Here is a 19,055-nt window from a genome sequence, read left to right as displayed (position 1 = left end):
TAAAAAATCTTTAATAATTTACTCATGTCATTCCAAACCTACATGACTTTCTTTCTTCTGCAGAACACAAAAGAAGATATTTCGAAGAATGTTGGTAACCAAACAACACATACATTTCTCAAAATATCTTCTTTTGTGTTCCACAGAAGAAAGAGTCATATGCAAGTTTGCTATAATGATAAAACATTTTTATTTTAATAGCACCGTCACCCTGATTGTGCCACGCCGTGCTTATCTTTTTCTGACAATATAAAATTTCCCCTTGCCATGGTTTCAGGGGGTTCATATTGAATAGGTGCCAGTATTTTGAATAAAAGCTACCCGGCGGATTTGGCCGTGTAAAGAGGAACAGATGTGTGCATCAGTCTCAATTAAAGCAAGAGGGTCTGAAAACAGGTTGATGATGTGTAGGGCTTTGTACTATGTCAACATGTTGCATGTGTGCGTTCATTTAGTTAAGCGTGCTATGATGGAAATAGTACCGTGGACCTAATGATAAGCTGTGAATTCTGGGATATCCTGAGAATATAAGAGGACTGTGTTTTGCATCAACATGACCCCCGCGTGCACCCTCTGAAAATGTGGTATACATACTCGAGTTAGCAGCATTAGGCCCTAAAACTAAAACTGTAATATAATTCCAAGTTATTGTGCTTGATGGAAACTTTTATTGCTTTTTCTAATATATTGTTGGAATTGGCTTTTCGTTATGATTTTGGAAGGAATTTGAGCGTGTAAATGAATTGCATTCAGTTGTTTTTTCAATTAAGTTTTATCAATGTGATTTACATTTGCATACATCTATACGCATTTGGCAGACACTTTAATCCAAAGCTATAAACAGTGATTTAATGCTATACATTTTTAATGACTATGTGCATTCCCTGAAGAACAAACCCATGATTTTGGCGTTCCTATCGCTGTTCTCTTTAAAAAATTGAGCGACAGGAAAGCTTGCAAATTGATACAAATTTTACTGGATTTGAACGTTTTCCCACCAAGGCTATAAAATCTTGAAAATGACAATTCTGATAAAAAAAAAAGAACTTTAATGTGAATATTGCGTGATTGATATACACCGGATGATTAAATCAAACATTGTGATGTTTATGTGCACAGGAAATTATACATGGTCCTGCAAAACCGCAGTCTGCGTTTCTTCTCCTTTAGGTGGTTAACCATTCGCATGTTATGGGATTTACAGCACATATTTCACTGACTTGAATGTTTGGCTGTTTTGGTCTTGGTTTTTTTACACAGTTCGTGGTCATTTTAACTCTTTATTTATTCTCCCATTAGGAGAAAAGATGATCATTTATCAGTCCTTTAGGATTTTAGCCAGCTAAAAGAAATGTTATGAACCATAAAGCGCCACGGTACCAATCCTTTTCTATTGCTAACAGCTGGATATTCGAAGTTAATAAAGAATTTGCATGCTGTAGCCAATTTTGACGTGACTGACATCGTAGCGCTATTGTAATCTTGTACGCTTCTGAATTTGAATATTTTTGTCTGTCAGATGGAGTTTGCTGTAAATGCCAGGTCATGCATAAATCAAGCTGATCTCAACTAGACATACGGGTCTCGGTTCTGGACATGCAAATCACAGTCGTCTCGTTGTTCTCTAGCGCGGAAAACGCTGGACATTTGATACCTCGTAAGCCTGTGACTCTCTGAAGGTTAGATGTGAAATGTGTGAGAATACTTGAACAGTGCCCATCTTTAAAATAGCCTTGTTGATGTGTAGAATGTATATTTTCCGCTTAACTGATTTGTCCTGATTTGGTGTTTTTGTAAACTTTTCGCTCTCAAGGTCAGCGCCTGGGGACCAGTTACCGTTAGATCAGTTTCTCAGCTTTTTGTCAAGTCCATCGTTTATTCGCGTCCGCCACCGCGTGTCCTCCGGCAAAATAAGGTGTCATCGTTTATAAGGTGGTCAGTCCATGCACTTGACGTTTTCCTGGAAATTTTGCCCATTACTGAGAAAATGGGCTGCCTGTTGAGGGCTCCAGTAGTGAAAGCCGTCTCTCCACAGCGAATATGGCCCCGGGCCAGGGGTGCAGTATGGTTCGAGTTAAAAGTATAAAGGCGCAGAAAGGGACGTCCGTCAACGTGGGCTCTGTTGAACAACTTATAGACAGACGTGTTCTCTGTAATTTCCGGGGTTGTCAGGGTGAGAGACATCACGCAGATTCGAGACAGTGCCAGGCCTGCTTAACGTGCTTCTAAAGATACCTCGACTTCCTCCGCCTGTCGTATATTGAAGCCAGACGCTGCAGTTCTCAGCCATGTTTTTTGGGGTCCGTGTTCGAATCCAAGACGACGCACATCTTTTCTTTGTTTTGTTTCATTAACCTTCTCTCTAGCAGGTATCGCCTGGTGTTTAGATCGCGCGGATAACGAAATTGGTTACTGAGTGTGAAGACACAGATAGACATCGCTCCATATCAAATTTGTGTGATTTCTGGCCAAAGCGAGATTCTGAACTGCATCTAACTACAACCACATGGGCTTTGGGGGGTCCTTTCTACAACCACCGACTCTTGTCAAGACGAAATAATCAGACTTTTTTAATGCCAGCTAGCATGTTCAAAACCAAAAATGAGATCTTTTCACATGTGCGTCTTAGGTTGTAATTTGGATATTTTAAAGCCTTCGAAAAACAAGACCTCACACAATAATGATATAAATATTCTGCATTTGTGGGTTGGCCAGAGGGTCATTCAGGGCCAAAGTGCCTTATAGTGTCTGTTTTCAATGACATGCTAGATGTGTGTGAATATTGTAATGTTTTTGAGTGCAGTGGCCGTGATGTGTTCGGACCATTCATCTGCACACAGGTTACACATGAGAGAAAATTTTGACAGAGCGTTTGATGAATATGAATCTCTCTTTAAGATGTGGAAATGTAGTTTGTAATGTAGTTGCAGTTTGTCGACTGTTTTAATAGAATCTGCATCTGACAGTGTTTCACTTGAGAATGCGCAACTGAGCATGATGTGGATGTTAAATTAAATTAAACCAACCGTTCATGTAAGTTTAATACAGTATATACGTAATTGATTGTTTGAGATGAGACCAGACATGAATAGGAATTGTTGAGAAACTGCCAGGCTGTGTGTTTTTAAATTGTATTTTATAACATGTTACATATCGTCCACAACACACAAAAATAACTAAAGTTTAACTAAAAGTTCAATTTTCGATTATTAATGTTTTCTCTGTTGTTCATTCATGAGTGTGTCCTCCGTTCTGTGTTTGGTTATCGATCTGACTAGTGGCTAGTAATAATATAACAATTTATTTAGATTTAATTCATATTAAAATTGTATTATATATTAATTGTATTAAATTAAATTAAAACTGATCTACAGTTGTTGATTCTTTGCAAAGGTCTACCGAAAGTTAAGTATAGGAAATATAACGTTTCTTAGTTGTTGTTGCCACTGAAACCGTCTATATGATGTTGAAATCTTGGAAACTGAGGACAACGAGAGACTCGTACACAAACTATAACAAAAGGTGCAAACATTTACTGATGCTCAAGAATGCAACACAACACATTAAGAATCAGGTGGATGTAAACTTATGAAAAGTTTGATTAATGTCAATTGTTTTCTTTTCTGCTCAACGTGTACTGTAAATACCTTTTTCAGCTTGTTCAGGATATTTCTAAAGGAAAAGATCTTTTAACAAAATTGTAATTTACACATATTACCCATATTTGAATATATTAACAAGGGTCGATGAGGTAGTTGTGACATTAGATATCAGGATAGTGCAGGTCAGGAATGTTCCTTTATTGCAGTGATACTCAAATCTGGCTCGCCCATTTTCCTGTCGAAGTTAGCCGCAACTCTGATAAAACACACCTGAACAAGCTAATCGCTCTCAAGGTTCTTTATTGTCATACGCCAAGCCATCTGCGCTGCCCCGCATTAAGTCGAACGCGACATGTTCTTGAACACTTTGAGCTTGTTCAGGTGTGTTTTATCAGAGTTGGGGCTACACTTACAACCTAATCCAAATTCCCTACATTAGCCCCTTATGTTTTAGGCTCAGCCCCTGATGGTTTTATATCCTAGATACGCCCCTGCCTGCCAGCATGGTGGTGTAAAGAGAATGGGTCATGTGACCTCCGGAGCTCTGTAGTATGTATAATGCAAGTTTTATTCGTGACAGGTTTTTGAGATTTTACATTGGGGAATGATAATGATAGATCACCACTGGGTCAACCGACCCTTTCTTAAAGGGATATTTCAGCTAAAAATGAAAATTCTTTCATCATTTACTCACTCACATGTCATTCCAAACCTGTAAGACTTTCTTTCTTCTGCAAAACACAAGAGAAGATTTTCTGAAAAATATTTGTAACCAAACAATATGAGACCCCATTGACTTTCATTGTATGAACACAAAACCACTGAGCCATTTTTCAATACATCTTCTTTTGTGTTCCACAGATGAAAGCATCGTATACAGGTTTTGAACAACATAAACAACAGAAATGTCGTTTAAAAATACTTTTAATATTAACATTTTTGAACGTTCAACATTAATTTACTTTGGCATCATTAGTTTCTCACACTTCAAATCATTCAAAATCAAATCATTTACTCGCGTTTTTTTCTGCTTGACCTTTGTAAAGTGCCCCATGGAGATTAAACAAACAACCCTCGCATGACTAGAAAATTCAGAAGCCCAAAGATCTGATCTAGAATTATCGTGTTACAAAAGAGCAAAAGCTACACGGTCAGAGCCTGTTACACACATCAACCTGTGCACAGCAGGTCTTTAGAGTCCTATCCTTTTTCATGACAAATTGCCTTGTCCTCTGTACCTCATACAATTATATCATAAATGCCAAAGTCAATACAGTGTGTTGGGTTTGTGTTAGAATCCCAAGGCAACCGTGCAGACTGCAACTGGACTACGCAGAATCAAAGACGTGAACGTAAGGACTCCCAGACTCCCACCACCAAAAAAAAGACAGGATGAATTATACCTTGCATGTGTAGTTCCTTCAAAAGATTATCTACAATTTGTGATAAAAGGTGTTTTTGACAGTTTTCTCTGGTCTGCGAAGCATCCCCGCAGTTCGACAGAGATATTTTTAGCAGGAAGAAGGATTAAAAAAAGATCGATAAATTATAAAGAACAGAAAGGTATTCAAGCGTTTTTCAGAGGTAGCTATATGCTTTGTAATTTATGTCTTCCTGTAACAGTATTCCCAGAAGGCTGCGTGTTTTGGAGACAAAACACTAGTATTTTCCACAGAAATCCTCCTTTCTGGAACGATCTTGTGAACTTTTTCTGGCATCGACTTTTATTCTCACAACTCGGTTGAGTAACTGGCGTAACATGGCAGGAACTTCGCTAACCTCTGTGGTGAAGATCAGTTTATACTTAGAAGTTCATGTTTTGACAGATAACTCGCTGCGGTTTTGCCATTGATTACATAAAGCGAGTTATCGGAGCAGATCGACCAAACATGACCCCGTTGTACTATAACACATTGGGGTCTTGAGATTGTATTCTTAGCCTGTGTGTTGACGTTACCAGAGCATCGAGAACCGCAGAGGAACTGTGATGGATATCAAACTTTACTCGCTAAAAATCAAAACAGATTTTGGGGATTCCTAATTATTTGAACATAATATGCCCAGGGGTTTAACATGAGCCTTCATGAAAATGACTTATTTTGTGAGGTATATAAACCTTTTGATTGATTGTTGGAATAGTTGAGCTTTATGACTGATATTTTGATGTTTATGTATAGGGTAGACTTTCCAGGCAATTCCCAACGATGATCGCTTGTGTTTACTGGCTCCTTGTTTTTTGGCTGCTATATTCGTGAACGGATCATAGACATAAACATCAGAAAAGACCAAACTACATACAGTTGTTTAAAACAGCAGACAAATTCAGTCATTTCATGCAACCAATATGTTAGATGTAGACCGTTTCTTTTGCGCTGTTTATTGCAAACAATGCAGAGAAATGACTCAACACAGATATTGGATTTCTTGAATCTCTCAGGTTTCCTGAAATATGTCAAGCTTGCCAGTCTTGCACTGGAATTTTCTAAGACTCAAATTTCTTTAAAGCCTTGTCTTCCCTTTTCTTTTTTAGATGTTATATTATGTTACTTTTTATTATATTATAGATATCCCTAATATCCCTTTCCTTTGTGTCAATAGAAAAAATATTTTCATCTTTTTGTAGTTAATTTTCCTAAAATGTGTAAATTGTGGTACACTTAAAAAAAGGTGTTACAAAGAGTTATTCACAGCAATGCCATAAAGGAACCATTTATGGTTCCCAAAAAACCATTCATGCCAAGAAAACATTTATTTCTTACCTTTTCATAATCTAAAGAAGCTTTTTCCACTACAAAGGATGGGAAACGTTCGTTAAATGTTAAAGATGGGGTAACACACGCAGTTTCTGCAAATCTCATATTAATCTTGAGTACCTATACAGTAGTATTGCATACTTTGTATTAGGGCTGGGCGATATGGCAAAAAAGTAAACTCGATAGTTTTTTTCTATATTGATCGATAACGATATTTATTTCGATATATATTTAATTAAAAAACTGTATTTAAAAGAATCTATTTTAAATACAGTTTATTAACAAAAGTTAACCTTTAACCAGTTAAAATTCAATTAAATTAATGCACTGTTGCAACACAGAGATATTAGGCCATAAACAACATGTACCAGTTCATTCAGTCTCATTTTGACTCAATTGACTCGTTAAGTAAAGGGAGTGTTCATTCAGTACATTCAACCAATGAAAGGGCTCCGTTACTGTGTACATTCGAACGCTATTGGCTCAGCACCTGCGCACATACATAACGCTGCAATAATGTCTTGCTCGAGTAGTGGGATTCATTCAATGTATTCAGTGAACCTTAAAGACATCTCACATAAACTGTAGTACATTTCTTTAATCATGCAAGCATCTTACATACAAGGTTCAATATTTTAATGTGCACACAAACTCACTTCATTACATCTCTGATCTGTACAGGGCAGCGCTGGTTTGTTTCATAAGCACCAGCTCATGTTAGCAGATATGTTAACGATGGATATAAAAACGTTTGTGCTTGAGTTTCGAAGTAACTCGCTTGCAATTGCGCCTCAAGTTTGTTTTGTTTAACCGGCGATTGCGAAAAAAATAAGACACTTGATAAACCGCGTGATGACAACTCGAGGTTAGTTTCACCTTTGTTTCCGCTTCCAGTAATGTTTTCCTCCTCATGTCGAGTTTTCTTTGCCAAGTGCAGTATGAAATGAACTTTGTACTTTGACGCGCATGATAAAAGCTGCACGCTGACTGACTGTTGTTGCGTTTATTTCTGCGTTCTGTTAGACTGTAAGATTAATCCATATCGAGTCAAAATGCCAATAGCTTATCATCGTTTTTGAAATACATTTTATCGCGATTCGATATGATATCGTTTATCGGCACAGCCCTACTTTGTATCTTCAAAGAGTATTTGATTTGATCACATTTATAAGAGCGAGATACAGCATTATTTCCAGAAAAACAAGCTGCTGGAGGCAGGCAGGGGTGATGGAAATACAGCACGAGCACACATACATCATCACTTCCTGTTGTTTACATTATGCACGTACGCGCCGATTGCCAACAAAATACAGACATATGACTTAGTTTGACTTACCGCGTGCAGTTCATGTCCGGTATCTTTTAACGCTGGGACCGCGCCATCTATCAATTTCAAACGATCTCCAAATCCAGCGTTATATCCACCGTTAATATAACATAACAGCTAAACTTCCGTTAGCCGAGTGAAGCAGCATTGATGGGCGTGCACTTTCGTAGGCATGCTCTTTCTCTCACGCTAGCGCGTGGTCTTCCTCTCGGTGGATGAAGCGTGGGCGTGCTTTTCCGGGAGAATGGCCAATAAAAGGAATAGGATCCCTGTTACGAAACAGCAATCCAGACTTATGAAAAACTTTCCGAAACAAGTTGGAGTGCTGGGGGAGTGTATCAAGCACAGAAATACTACATCATACGTCCAACTGGTTTTTTAACAAGTTGACCATGTTAAGCATGAGAAGCCAGCACGTTTAACAGTGTAAAGAAGTCAGAATAGCATGTTACCCCATCTTTAAGGTTCTTACAGCCAAAAATGGTTCTTGTGTTGCATTGTGTAGCTTCTTTATTGTTATTGTTATATAGCCACTAAATTTAAGAATATCATAAATACATTTATATTATTAATAAAAATATTACTTCCTGTTAAAATGATTGAAAACCGCTGTCAGACATAAAGTACTACAGTACTGCCCTAAATCCACACTACTGATGTATGTTGGGCCTCTCAAAAACATATGGCTTTCATTTTATTCTGCAACGTGACAGTGACCCAAACAAATTTAGCATCTTTAGTTTATATAGGACAATAAAAATTGACTTTAAATTGAATTGCACTGTCAAACTCTCTTTCAAATGAATTTGATTTACAGTAGTTGCTGAATAATATAAAGTAAAGAGACGTTGAATATAACTGGATTATATGGTGCCAATGCCAACATAATTCCCATAACCATCTTTCTTATCATCGCTTAAGCAAAATTGAACATTGACAGTGCTTAAACCGAACGCTAAATGAAGCCCCAGTGCATGCTGGAAACCCGATTGAGAACCAGAGGACTTTAGTCCGGTGGGCTACCAGGAGCGCACAGACTCCCCACCCTCATAAAAGAGCCGTGGGTGGTGTTACAGTACGCAGGCGAGAGATGGAGATGTGGAAAACAAGGACTCACATCTGGGCCCAGTGTGGAGGAATGTGCAGAGAGTATTAATTGTGTGTCAGATGCTTGATCAGTGCTACATTATCAAGATTCCTCTAAGCATTAGAGCAGAGAAGGTGAAGTGGCCTTCTGCGTCAAAGCTTCATCAAAACATTCAGACCCCCCCTGAATACACAAGCACACACACACATTTGGCACACAAGCACAAAATCGAATCAGTTTTCACAGGTCCATGTCAAGAGCACACGTACGATTCACAAAGGAATGAGACTGGCGGTTTTTCATTAATAAGATCAATATTAAAACTTGAAACAGCCACACACATCCATCAGGCCTCCGCTGAGTTATACACTCATTATATATCATGAAATGCTAATGGATGCCTGTGTAATTTAAAGGTTCCAGCTGTAGAGCTTTTTGTTCATGAGGAGGGGAGAGAGATGCCCACCATGAATTCATATTATAGTTCGACCGCGCTCTATGTACAGCTGCTAATGACTCAGGCACCAGGCCAATAATCTGGATGTTAATTATGATTTTTTTTCGGTTGTGTGTTGTAAATCTGTGATCTCCAGCTGTGAGCGTTTGAAGACTTCTACCGCTGTGCGTGGCTTGATAGCGGTCCTCATTCTAAAGATTTTACCGGGTTTCCCAGACGCTTTAAGTTTAAACTGATTCAATTAAAAATTATTTATGAAGCACTTGTTATGGGTTTTACAGAAAACACTTTGTAGAGTAAGAAGTGGGAACATAAAAAGTATTAATATAGAAATTAAATAAATAGTGAAGACATACAGTAAGAGAAAAATAATGGAGACAAAAGGAAAAAATAAATCATAGAAAACTGGAAAATTATGAAATAAATAGTGGAGACATAAGAAAAAAAAAAATAGAGAAATAAGAAAAAAAGAAATAATAGAAAACAGGAAAATTATGAAATAAATAGTGGAGACATAAGAAAAAAAAAATAGAGAAATAAGGAAAAAAGAAATAATAGAAAACAGGAAAATTATGAAATAAATAGTATTACAGAATATATGGTATCATTGAACATTATAATACAGCTTCATATAGTTTACTTTATATATTTATTTTTGATGCGATGACATAATTCCGCTAAAATTACATCAGCCGCACGTAGCTTTCAAAGGATTTTTCACTCGGCCACTTCAAGATGCATGTACTGTAGGATTCTGGTCAACAACATCAATCAAATTATCCAAACACTACGTCATACATCGACAACCAAAAAGGAGATTCGCTTCAGGCTATCCGTTTCAAGCTACCTTCACAAATATGAAAAAAAGCGAAGTAAACTTTTGCACTTACTCAAGACTTGATCAGAGGTACACAGCAATGCTCAGCTGTAGAGCTGTTGGTTTGCTTAAATTCTAACGTTTTCTTACTAAACACATCATTATCACTCTATGAGAGCGGAAGTACGTCATCGCCCCTTGTGCATTGTGGTGAGGTGAGGAGACCTGTTTACATTCTCCCTCGATAACTATTTGTTTTAACAAAAGTCACAGTTTGCACCTTAAATGGAATTTGAATTGAAGATAATGTTGATAAACACAAAATGTCATGGTATATTTCTCAGCGTGTCCAGTATAATGTCATTACCTCTGTTTGTAGTGTCTGTGTGTGTGTTTACTTCAGGCCTTTACTCGGTTTGTTTTTAAGGTAATTAGAGATCCAAGAACTCAGCATGTGGGGTTGAGGTCACACTAATCCAGACCTGATTTTCTCCTGGTAACCAGATCTCCATCAGCCTGGGAAATCAAATAAACCGAACATTAGGAAAGCACAGGTGCTACCGAGGCCGCTAATAACATCTGACGGTCTTAATGGCTCTAAAGAAGAAAGAACTATATGTGTGTCTGTGTAAAACCAAATGAGACTCATGGTAAATGCACCTGTTTTGTTTGCTAATGGTCTTGGAATGTCACTGCTCATTCATTGAGTTCCCGTGCTTTGCATCTTTTGTTTAGCAGAGGTGTCTACGTCTACTAATGTATCTAAGCAAAACATTCCCAGGTCAGTTTTGGGCTGTCTAACATGTTTCAGGACTACCTGACTTGCCAGAATAAGTCAACTTTTCTGTTTCACCTGTGAGTAATTGCACCTGTGACATCACCAGAAAAAAATATTTTGAACCTTTCTCTCTCTCCCTCCCTCTCGTTTACTCTCTCCCTCTCATATAACATGGATTTAGTTAGAAATCTGGTTCTTTCTGAGTGAATCAACCTGAACTAATTCTTTTCATCCAGTTTTAAACCTCCTGAGGTCGTGTTCGCATCTGGATTGGTCCCATAACACATGCACACCGTATCAGAATAATCGGACCACACTGCAAAACCGCACTACTTTTCAATTTGATCTTATCTTTGTGATCTGGCCCTGAGAGGATGTTAAACAGTAAATGACGCTGTGGTCTGCTATTGCAAAGTATTTTATTTTTTCATTAGCATGTTCTAGCTTAACAATCTATTAAACTAAAACATCTAGGTTTTGCGAATTTTCTAGCTGCTACACTACTTGCTATCAAGATAGGAAATAAAGAATGATGCGAAGTTTGTACAAATGTTGTTGTTTGTCCTTCTTAATAGGGTGAATGCAAAAAATTATATTCATTTTGGTTAGATGTATTCAAAGGTATTTGCAAAGGCAAGCATCACTATTACTATTTTTGACTATATTACATAACGGGTGGATTTTTTATCCAATTGATTTTATTGACAAATTCTGTAAGTGCTAAAAACCAAATAACTTTTTAATGTTAAATATCAAACAATTGCTTTTCTACGAAACAGGTGCAGTGCATGTTCTCCTGACAGAGCCTTGATTCCCACTTAAAGGAACAGTTCACCCAAAAATAACAATTCTGTAATTTTTGGAAGAATGCTTGTAGCCTAACTAAAGAGTTCTTGGCCACCATTGACTACCATAGTAGGAAAAATTACAATGGTAGTGAAAAGTGCCCAAGAACTGTTTGCTTTCCTACATTTTTCAAAATATCTTCTTTTGTGTTCAACAAAACAAAGGCATTTATATAATAATTTCTCCTATTATGGTAGTCAATGGTGGCCAAGAACTGTTTGGTAAGCATTCTTCCAAATATCTTTCTCTGTGTTCATCAGAACAAAGAAATTTATACAGTCTCGAGGGTGAGTAAATGAAGACAGAATTTTCATTTTTGGGTGAACTGTTCCTTTAAATTGACAGATATAAAGACAGCTATACAAAAAAGCCAACAAGAGTGTTGTCTATACATATTGACGCACCTGAACGTAACCAGGTGCACAATTTACCTTTGTGTGACTTATATAAACAAATTCTTTGACATGTTGCTCTGTAAACCAACCAAACAAGGAATACTAGTCTCTGAACAAAGCAAAAGATCAACAGATTTACATTAGGGTTGAACTCTTATGATTTGGGCCATGCACCCACAACAACCCAGCGATGTTGGTAGCACATTTTTGCACATGTAAAAGATGACAATGTTGTCTTTTAGAAAAGTAAGAATCTAGCACATATTTAAACACTTCAATAACCAGTTTCAAGCTTCTTGTGCAGAAGCATAATGTTATGAATGTGCACAGGTAGTTGACAAAGAAACCATACATGAGTCCTGTGGTGTGACAGCAAAAATGTAAAAAAAAAAACTTACAATGCTATTTTATGTTGTAAATATAAATATTAATAATATAAAATAATGTATTATTAACTGTTTGTTTTCTAAATGTTTGCTGTCACACCATAGGAAGCATAGTACGGTTTATTTGTCAACTACCCGTTTAATGTCTATGAGCATTTGTGAAGACAGTAGTAAAGTGTCTTTTAGAGGTCTGGCCTCCATCAGCCTGTCAACTGATAAACACTGTTAATACAGGGAGTGATTCAGGGGTTTTACATCAATATGTGCCATGCTGTTAAATGCTGCTGTCATTGACCTTATGTTCTTGTTTCTTGGCTGTCTACATATACAGCTCGTTGTTCAGCCACACAGACAGGTGTTTGGTTTTCTGTTTTGTGTTTTACCAGCGATGTGTCATGAATAATACGCACCAAGTAGTCGTAGTGTATAGCGTCCAAATGAACATCTGTGGACGCTCAAAGCAAAGTATTAGAACCTTTGTGAAGTTTTGTATATTTACGTAGTTTTGGATCGTGTGATGTTTACATTGTAGTTTGATTTTATGTTTGAACGTTTATGCCTCTGTTTAGAACATAATGGGATTTAGATACAGAGACTTATAAATATTCTCCTGCACTCCAGATGTCTTGCACAAGAGCTACGGTACTAAATATTTATATAATGCTACATATTTTGTAACATCCAATACATTTATAATAGGCAAAGGGTCAATGTGGATATGCATTTTTTTAAAGGATTTGTTTTTCGTGAAATAATAATATTTTGGAAGCAGTCATGTTGAGATCACATGTCCAACTGACTGCAACTCCCCTCCTGCATTTTTAAAAGTGAAGCGTGCCGTTTCTGCACCACCAAACAAAAATGCACCAATAATGGTTGTTTCCAAACTGGTTTTAGATGCTCTTTCCATCTGTTGTTGGTTGAGCCAGTGTTGTTATGTCCATCCCCTTCGGGACGTTTAAACAAACAGATTTTCGCTTTTCTGCTGCTAGTGATGCAGAAATGACATAATTCACATTTGAAGACACCAGCTGGACAATCTTCATTTTATTAGTTATTGTCTGTATGATGACATCATCGATGTATCATCTTGACATTTTAGATCGTAAATGAATTGCCAAACCCTCAAACTGTAACCAATTTGAAGGCACCAGATGGATGGAAACCTGAAGGTAAACAGCTCGGAGAATCAATAAACAAAGCCCTAAAAATATTTTTGGAAAGCGTAGCGCGGCAGACACAGGTCCAGCGTCAGTTCTGACTGTTCTCTCTGTGTGTGTCCTCATCTGAGTTGTGGTGCTTTGCTTGTTTGTTAAGATAGTATGTGAGTTTGTAAGGGTGCGGGATTACTTTGCAGTCAGCATACCAGAAAAACGAACAGATCTTTTGGATCTCAGCGTTTTTTGTGACTTGTGTTTACAACTCTCCATTCGCACTCATTGAGAAACAGTTGACATATTAAACAGATTTGTGTATATTTACAGCTGTTGTGTAGCACGTGCAGTATACGTTTGTGTTTGCAAATTGATTTTGAGTGAATCTGACACTGTAAGCCACTGTGTGCACATGACTACAAACATGCGTAGAAGTGTGAAATTCCCCTCCCGCTCACATCCCCATCATCACCTCCAACATCAAGAGATTTGTGCTTCTTCTGTTCTCTTCTGCCCTCCTCTTTTACTTCTCAACGCTTCTTCCCTCTGGACTCTCTCCCTCTTTGCCGTTTTTCACCATCTTTCACATTAAATGTGAGTTATAGTGCATACGTGGAGCTGCAGAGTCAGTTTTAGAGTTTGCCTGGGTCAGAGAAGGATCTCGAGGATCTTTTCAGAATCTTTAGTTCAGCAAAAAAAAATTCAAGAATTTTTCAGTTTCTGTTAAGATTTAGGGGCGGTTTCCCAGACAGGGATTATTTTAAACTAGGACTAGGCCTTAGTTAAATTAGGATATTAAATAGTTTTAAAAAAACGTACCTTACAAAAAAATACTGGTGTGCATCTCGAGACAAAACAATCACACTGATATATTTTAAGATATGTCATTGTAAGTTGTTTTCGAGCAAGACACCTCTAACAAGTTTACATACATAGAAGGTGTAAAAACGCTTCCATTTTCTAATAATAGGCAGTTATTATTACCTCTTGACTGACTCTCAAATGATTTGTTCGGCCATTCATCTGTCTAATCCCCTCCTTTCTGTCAGCCTACTCTGATCTGATTGGTCAGATGGTCCAGTCTGCTGTGATTGGTCTATCGCGTACAGCGTCGCAATTGGAACGAAGGCGGGCATTACACAGAGTGACGCAAATCTGACACGGAACTGAAATTAGAACGACAGACGACTCGTTCGCTTGATTCAGAGTCGACTCCTTAATCCCAAGGCAATAACTTTGTTATTCGTTCACTTTCGGCTTTACAACTTGGCAGACTGCTTACATTCACAGACAGCAACATTACACAAATGTAATTTTAAGGACATTGTAACAGTTACTCTTTAAGTTAGTCTGAGACTAAGTTTCTCTGTATCCTCTGTTAGCTGTTAAAACCCTGCTGGACTTTCGGAAGCAAGATTTAACCCATGGAATTTAAAAAAGGTTTTCCTGAATTATAACAAGACATTTAAAATGGTCTTTTGGCATCTTATGAACTCAAAAAGGTTCAAACCTTTTTTGGAATGATTATTTGGAATATAGCGAGCAGCAAACACCTTGAGTCGAGGTCTCCGTTGTGTGAATATTACAGGTTGTTGTTAACGGTGTGGGAAAATAATGGAGTTTTTTATGGAGGTCCATAGACGGTCATTAGTTCTGGGCAACATACAGCAGAAAAAAAACGAGCAGGATGTGGAAAAACGGCAAATCTTGAAAGCTGCCACAGATTGTTCTGAAAACAAATAAAGGTTTTTCACGTCTATTAAGTTTAATGCAAATTGTGCTTTAATTGTTTTTAATAGGCAGTAATTTGGGTAAATGAAATCTTTATTGCAAAGCATATTCTCTGTCCAGGCATGGTCGTTGGTGTCTGTTACTATTATTATTATTATTTTGTGCCTTATGATATTGGAAATAGTGTTTTGGTTGTGGGTGTGTATGAGTGTGAGAGAGACTTGTGAGTGATTTGCTTCCCAATTTTTTCATCTGAAACATCAAACAAACCAGTAAAGCCTTCCCTGTGTGAATCGGACCAGGTCCATGATCACCACTCAGACGAGCCTTAATCTTGATCTTGCCCTCGTCTTTGGCTGTAAAAGTGTTTGTCTGGAAATATATTAGCTGTTTATTATCTTAATGCTCGTACTATGACGCATTTAAAAGTTTATCACAGTAATATTCTTTAAAATACCCCATTAAAATCTGTTTTTTTCAAGTTGCATCCAGATTAGACCAACAGAGCCACTCAGACTAAACATCCCTGGAATTGATGAGTAATACATTTGGAAATGTTGTTTTACATTACTTATCCCCCTGGTTGTGTTTTTTGTGTTTGCATTGTATTGTTGGGAAACATTCGGGAATCGTTGTAGCATAGTGTTGAAATGAGTCATTTGTGTTGAGGCTTCCCTCGCGGTGCCAAAAGTACAACCGCTCCACAATGGACAACCAGACAAGAGGAAGGGTTTGGCACAGATGTATTATTGTTTTTTAAATGTGTTACCTTGGAGGTGAGCAGTCCATCACTGTCCAGAAGAAGGTTTATGGATCTTTTTTTTCTGGCTCTTCTATCTGTCTCATTTTGTGAACCTGGATATCCGATTAAATGTCAGGACAATGCAAAACAGAGGAGACACTTATACATATTAATAATGTGTGTACTACAACCATATGCTGTGTTTCTTCAGACTTATACTTGGCTTAAAAACAACACTAATAAATATTACTATTACTCAGAGCTAGGATTTGTGGCCTGACCAAACACCTTTAAGTATTAAACTTAGATGCAAACATCATGTGTGACCCTGGATCATAAAACCAGCCTTAAGGTGCACGAGACATTTGTAGTAAAAGCCAAAAATACATTGTATGGGTCGAAATTATAGATTTTTCTTTTATGCCAATAATCATTAGGATGTTAAGAAAAGATCATGTTCGGTGAAGATATTTAGTAAATTTCCTATCGTAAATATATCAAAACTTTATTTTTGTGAGCAGATGCAGCAGAATAGCTAACAAAAATGGCCGGAAACACGCCTACAAACTTCACTCGCTGCTGCCCACTTTTTAAGAATTACCCACTCAAGTTTGGTATCCATGTAAAGCTTAGAATTTCAGCTTCCGGGCTCATCTACTCTTCACAACGTCATTACAGCAGAAAGCCAAAAAAGAGCGTTAAAACAAACCTGTTTCTTCCTAGCAGCAGCCTGCTACAGCGCCTCTGATGGACAACTTTAAAGTCCCAGTGAAATTAAAAATGACCATTCTTATTTTTCATGAAATATTGCAGCGTTTCTAGTAAATACTTATCAATGTGGGTCATTTTCTTTTTAAACTTCATGTACCCTCATAAACTTCAGTTAAAATCTGAAAATGCACTTCCGCCCTGAAATGACGTAAACTAGACAGCTTGGCCGGAGCATCCGTTAACTCCTCCCCTTCAACTGTCAGTCTGCTGCCAGTTTCATTTCAAAATGCAACGGCTGTTTTTACAAATCCAATCAATTTGCAGGGAAAAACACAAGCCACGCCCACTCATTTTCTCCTTTGAAATTCCTTTTCACTCGGTAATGTGTCAGAATATGGAAGTAAAAACGATCGCAACTTCCCGTTCACGGGGACTTAAAAGGCGATTTTCTCAATGTTTTGCTTTTTTGCACCCTCAGATTCCAGAGTTTAAATATTTATATCTCAGCCAAATATTGTCCTATCATAACAAACAACATGTTAATAGAAAGCTTATTTATTCAGCTTTCTGATGATGTAGAAATCTCAGTTTCGAAAAATTGTCCATTTAAGACTGGTTTTGTTGCCCAGGGTCACATTTGTGCAATGGATACATTTTTGGTTACTTATGCAACTACAAATGTCCAAATAAAAATACTCCACACACTTTTGTGACCACATAGCGGTGACCTTGAAACTGCCATAACACTCTAGCAGTTTTTTTTTTTCTTAAAAAAAGAAGTAAAAATTGTTTTATTTCTGTCTTTCAGAAAGAAGTGCTGTGAGGGTTTTAAGTTTGTGCTGGGACAGTGTATACCAGAAGGTAAGATCTCTCTCTTTTTCTCTTACTCTCTCTCCCTCTCTCTCCCTCTCTCTCAGTTTGGGACTCCTCTGGGTTTAACTTTCCCTGATATTTCTGGACATGTTTTCCCTTGTCTACCATTAGCGTTTTAAACAGAATCATTCCGTTTGGAAAGCGCTCACATAGTGCCTTTTCAATGTTGTTTTAACATTTCCCGCACACCTTAAAAAGCTTGGCAGGATTTTCTCACAAGTAACGATTGCTTGATTACCCTGTCTGGGTTTTTATAGTGGGAAAAGGTTTGCTTGTTATTATTATTAGCTTATGAATAAAGTAATATACTAGAGTTCAAACCACTAACAAGTTTTTACTCGTAACCGTCAAATAAAAACGGGCAATTATATGGTTTATGTTCTGAAGGTCACCCTGCCTGGTTCTGCCACATTCAGAGGGTGTGTAGTGTTTTCTGGAATAGTCCTGTGAGAGACAGTCGAAGACTGTTTTATTTTGTTTCCATGCTGTTTTTCTTCTGTGGTGTCCTCACCTGCTCCCTCTCCACTGATGAGAAATGCATAACCGCTTCTGAAGAACCGCTCGACAACAGACACATATTTCTAGATGTTCATGCTGTGCCGGGGATGGTTTGGCTCCTTCGGGAGAAATTGGGGAATAAGATGGGAGACATTCTTGGGCTGGAAATTGCAACGTTTGTTTCCCAGACTGCTGTCTTCTGTCAGCGTTATGATCAAATGTTGAGGGAAAAGATGTTTGCAATTGTACATTTGCGTATGATGTTTTTTGATCACAGGAGGAATGGAGAGATGACTGATTGAGAGATTTGTGGAGATTATTGATTAAATGTGTGTTATAATTTATTCATAATCCTGTGATTTTTGTTTTCACTCTGTTGTGTGTGTTTGTTTGTTTGTGTGTGCAGACTACGACGTGTGTGCCGGGGCTCCTTGCGAACAACAGTGTACGGATCATTTCGGTCGTGTGGTGTGCACCTGTTATCCCGGTTACCGTTATGACAGGGAACGACATAGAAACCGTGAAAAACCATACTGCCTGGGTAAGACGTTGCTCTCAGTTAACATGTTGAGAAATTACATTTGAATGTTAATTCATGATGTCATTCTCCTCACAAAATGCACAATGGTCTTCCTAAATTGAAGATATTACAGTTATTGTTTCTACTAAAATATTTTGTACAGTTTACATTGTATTTATTAAAAAACTGCGTACTGTATATTGTATAATGTTGCAAAACTAAGGCAATACAAATTTATGGCAGAACTAATACACAAAATGATTTACAGTGCTTCACATATAAAATATTTACAAACAGAAAAAAGATACAAAATGAAAGAAAGATTTTTAAAAGAGAATGTTTTAAATCACAATAAAAGATACTTAAGATAATAAAATA

General features: G+C 37.5%; 1 protein-coding gene across 1 annotated transcript in view; it reads left to right on the top strand.

Moving 5' to 3' along the window:
• ccbe1 (collagen and calcium binding EGF domains 1) overlaps positions 1-19,055 on the top strand; it is a 45,577-nt gene that overhangs the window by 11,881 nt on the left and 14,641 nt on the right. Inside the window, exons 3-4 of the mRNA XM_057361217.1 lie at positions 17,595-17,647; positions 18,564-18,698. Of these exons, the coding sequence (XP_057217200.1) occupies positions 17,595-17,647; positions 18,564-18,698 (188 nt within the window). The remainder of the gene's footprint in view (positions 1-17,594; positions 17,648-18,563; positions 18,699-19,055) is intronic.

This window comes from Triplophysa rosa, linkage group LG19 (genome assembly GCF_024868665.1).
Source record: "Triplophysa rosa linkage group LG19, Trosa_1v2, whole genome shotgun sequence".
Taxonomy (NCBI): domain Eukaryota; kingdom Metazoa; phylum Chordata; class Actinopteri; order Cypriniformes; family Nemacheilidae; genus Triplophysa; species Triplophysa rosa.
The sequence above is the reverse complement of the archived record's forward strand: the minus strand, read 5'-3'. Positions and strand labels throughout refer to the sequence as shown.